General features: G+C 44.9%; 1 protein-coding gene across 1 annotated transcript; it reads left to right on the forward strand.

The window, feature by feature from the left end:
* Window positions 1-832: 832 nt before the first annotated feature.
* nhp2 (NHP2 ribonucleoprotein homolog (yeast)) lies at window positions 833-2,480 on the forward strand (the record flags this gene model as incomplete). Its single annotated transcript, XM_034079950.1, has 3 exons — window positions 833-1,124; window positions 1,649-1,718; window positions 2,381-2,480. Coding segments are annotated over exons 1-3 (324 nt in total), but the record flags the coding sequence as incomplete, so codon positions are not given.
* Between the last annotated feature and the right edge of the window lie 3 nt (window positions 2,481-2,483).

The raw sequence follows: 2,483 nt of genomic DNA on the forward strand, positions 1-2,483 counted from the left end.
GATAATGTAGTTAATAAATGTATTCTTTGATATGGTTTAGCCTTTCTCCGGCTACAACATGGTTACGTTTACGAATATTATTAAGGAATGCAAATCCCTCTTTGCAAAGTTTACCAGCCTCCTTAGGCTTTTCCATCACAATCATTAAACTGGAATAAATACAATATTGTTAACATGAACATATGATTTAATGTTCGTTGTTTAGAGGTACTCTAAGGCTTTACTCCAGGGGGACTCGGTATGAGACAGAGCACACTGTTGAGAAGTCCAACCTGCCTGTTTTACACACTTTGACCAGCAGGGGGCTTGTGTTCAGATGAAGCCCATGATGAAGCCTCATGAGATGAAGCCTTTTGCGAACCAAGTGGCTGGAAAGCTTCAAAGGGCTTCATCTCGCCATCACTAGTGTTTACGCTGTGATTTATATATTTATATTATCAGATATTATTTCTCAAATCCGTGTATTTAATATTTGTTTTAAACTTTTTTTGTATTTTGTTCGTTTTGACTAAACTTTATACTTCTTTTTATTTTGTATTTATAAAAAAAAAATGACGGCTTAAATGTTTGATAGAAATCACCTGGATGTTTATATGAACATTGATCAGGAATCCATAACCATTCAGCTGGGAGATCAATACACACTACTGTCTGCAGCCTGGTGCTTTTATTCTGAAATATCAGCCTTTACTTTCCGGTCAAAAACAGTGTGTGTGTGTGTGTGTTTGTGTGTGTGCGCGCGCGTGTTCTGAAAATAAAACACTACTGGAGTTTTTTATTTTGAAATCCCCGCCTGTAGTTCTCCTCCGGGGCGCTGGGGGCGCTGTGGAGCTCTCTGCAGACAAAGAGCAGCAGAAGAAGAAGAGGAGGAAACTACACGTGTTCTCCGGGCTAACAGCGTGTTGTGTGAACAGAGCAGAAAGCAGACCTTTATCATCATATTAAATACAGTTACAGACTTTCTTTAGAGATGGGGAAGACGAAGAAGGTTGCCCCGGAGGCGGAGGAGGCTCCCGAGGCTGCTCCAGAGGCTGCTCCGGAGGTAAAGGTGACTCTGAACCCGATCTGCACGCCGCTGGCCTCCAGGAAGCTCAGCAAGAAGCTCTACAAGTGCGTCAAGAAGGGTGAGAAGCACTCTTTAAAGAGTTCATACATACAGAGGGGGACTGGCTGCTTCTCTGCAGCTGTTTCTGCGGAGTTTCGGCAGAGAAAGCGTCAGAAAAGTGATCATTTTAAAACGTTCCTGCCCATCAGGATGCTTTAATAACATGGTTTATTTATGTATTATATCTGGTTCGAACAGGTGGAGTAACTCCGCATGTAACATGTCATTAAGTGTGAAGATAAAGGGGGTACATGAGGCTTTAGTGCCGGCGGGTCTCGTGTTGTCAGGAGGCTTCTGGAGCCGCTTGCCTCGTGGTGGTGGGTGGGGGGGTGATAAAAACATGTCCTCAGGTATTTGGTTGTTTGTAGGATTTAAATAATGTTTCTGCAGATCTGTGTTTTTAGAAAAGCCAAACGGGGTTTACAAATCTGTTCGTTACAAAATGTAGATAAAAATCAGATTCCGTTTTTATTGTGAAAATATTCCGCTTTATTGTGAAAATATCAGCGCTGTATCCTGACTGTATCCTGTGTTTGTGTCCAGCTGTTAAAGTGAAGAACATCCGGAGGGGGGTGAAGGAAGTCCAGAAGTTCATCAACAAGGGAGAGAAAGGGTGAGTCTTCATCATGTCCTCCTCTTCATCATGTCCTCCTCTTCATCATGTCCTCCTCTCTCTCTCTCTCTCTCTCAGTATCGTAGTCTCCTCCTCTTCATCATGTCCTCCTCCTCTTCATCATGTCCCCTCTGTGTTTCGGTATCATAGTCCCCCTCCTCTTCATCATGTCCCCTCTGTGTTTCAGTATCGTAGTCTCCTCCTCTTCATCATGTCCTCTTCATCATGTCCTCCTCTCTCTCTCTCTCAGTATCGTAGTCTCCTCCTCTTCATCATGTCCTCCTCTCTCTCTCTCAGTATCGTAGTCTCCTCCTCTTCATCATGTCCTCCTCTCTCTCTCTCTCAGTATCGTAGTCTCCTCCTCTTCATCATGTCCCCTCTGTGTTTCGGTATCATAGTCTCCTCCTTTTCATCATGTCCTCCTCTCTCTCTCTCAGTATCATAGTCTCCTCCTCGTCATCATGTCCCCCTCCTCTTCATCATGTCCCCCCTCTCTCTCTCTCAGTATCGTAGTCTCTTCATCATGTCCCCCCTGTGTTTCAGTATCGTAGTCTCCTCCTCTTCATCATGTCTCCCTCTTCATCATGTCCCCCCTGTGTTTCAGTATCGTAGTCTCCTCCTCTTCATCATGTCTTCATCATGTCCTCCCCTCTGTCTCTCAGGATCGTAGTCCTCGCGGGGGACACTCTCCCGATCGATGTGTACTGCCACCTCCCTGTGATGTGTGAGGACCGGAACCTGCCGTACGCCTACATCCCCTCCAAG

This window comes from Pseudochaenichthys georgianus, unplaced genomic scaffold, assembly GCF_902827115.2.
Source record: "Pseudochaenichthys georgianus unplaced genomic scaffold, fPseGeo1.2 scaffold_779_arrow_ctg1, whole genome shotgun sequence".
NCBI classification, from domain to species: domain Eukaryota; kingdom Metazoa; phylum Chordata; class Actinopteri; order Perciformes; family Channichthyidae; genus Pseudochaenichthys; species Pseudochaenichthys georgianus.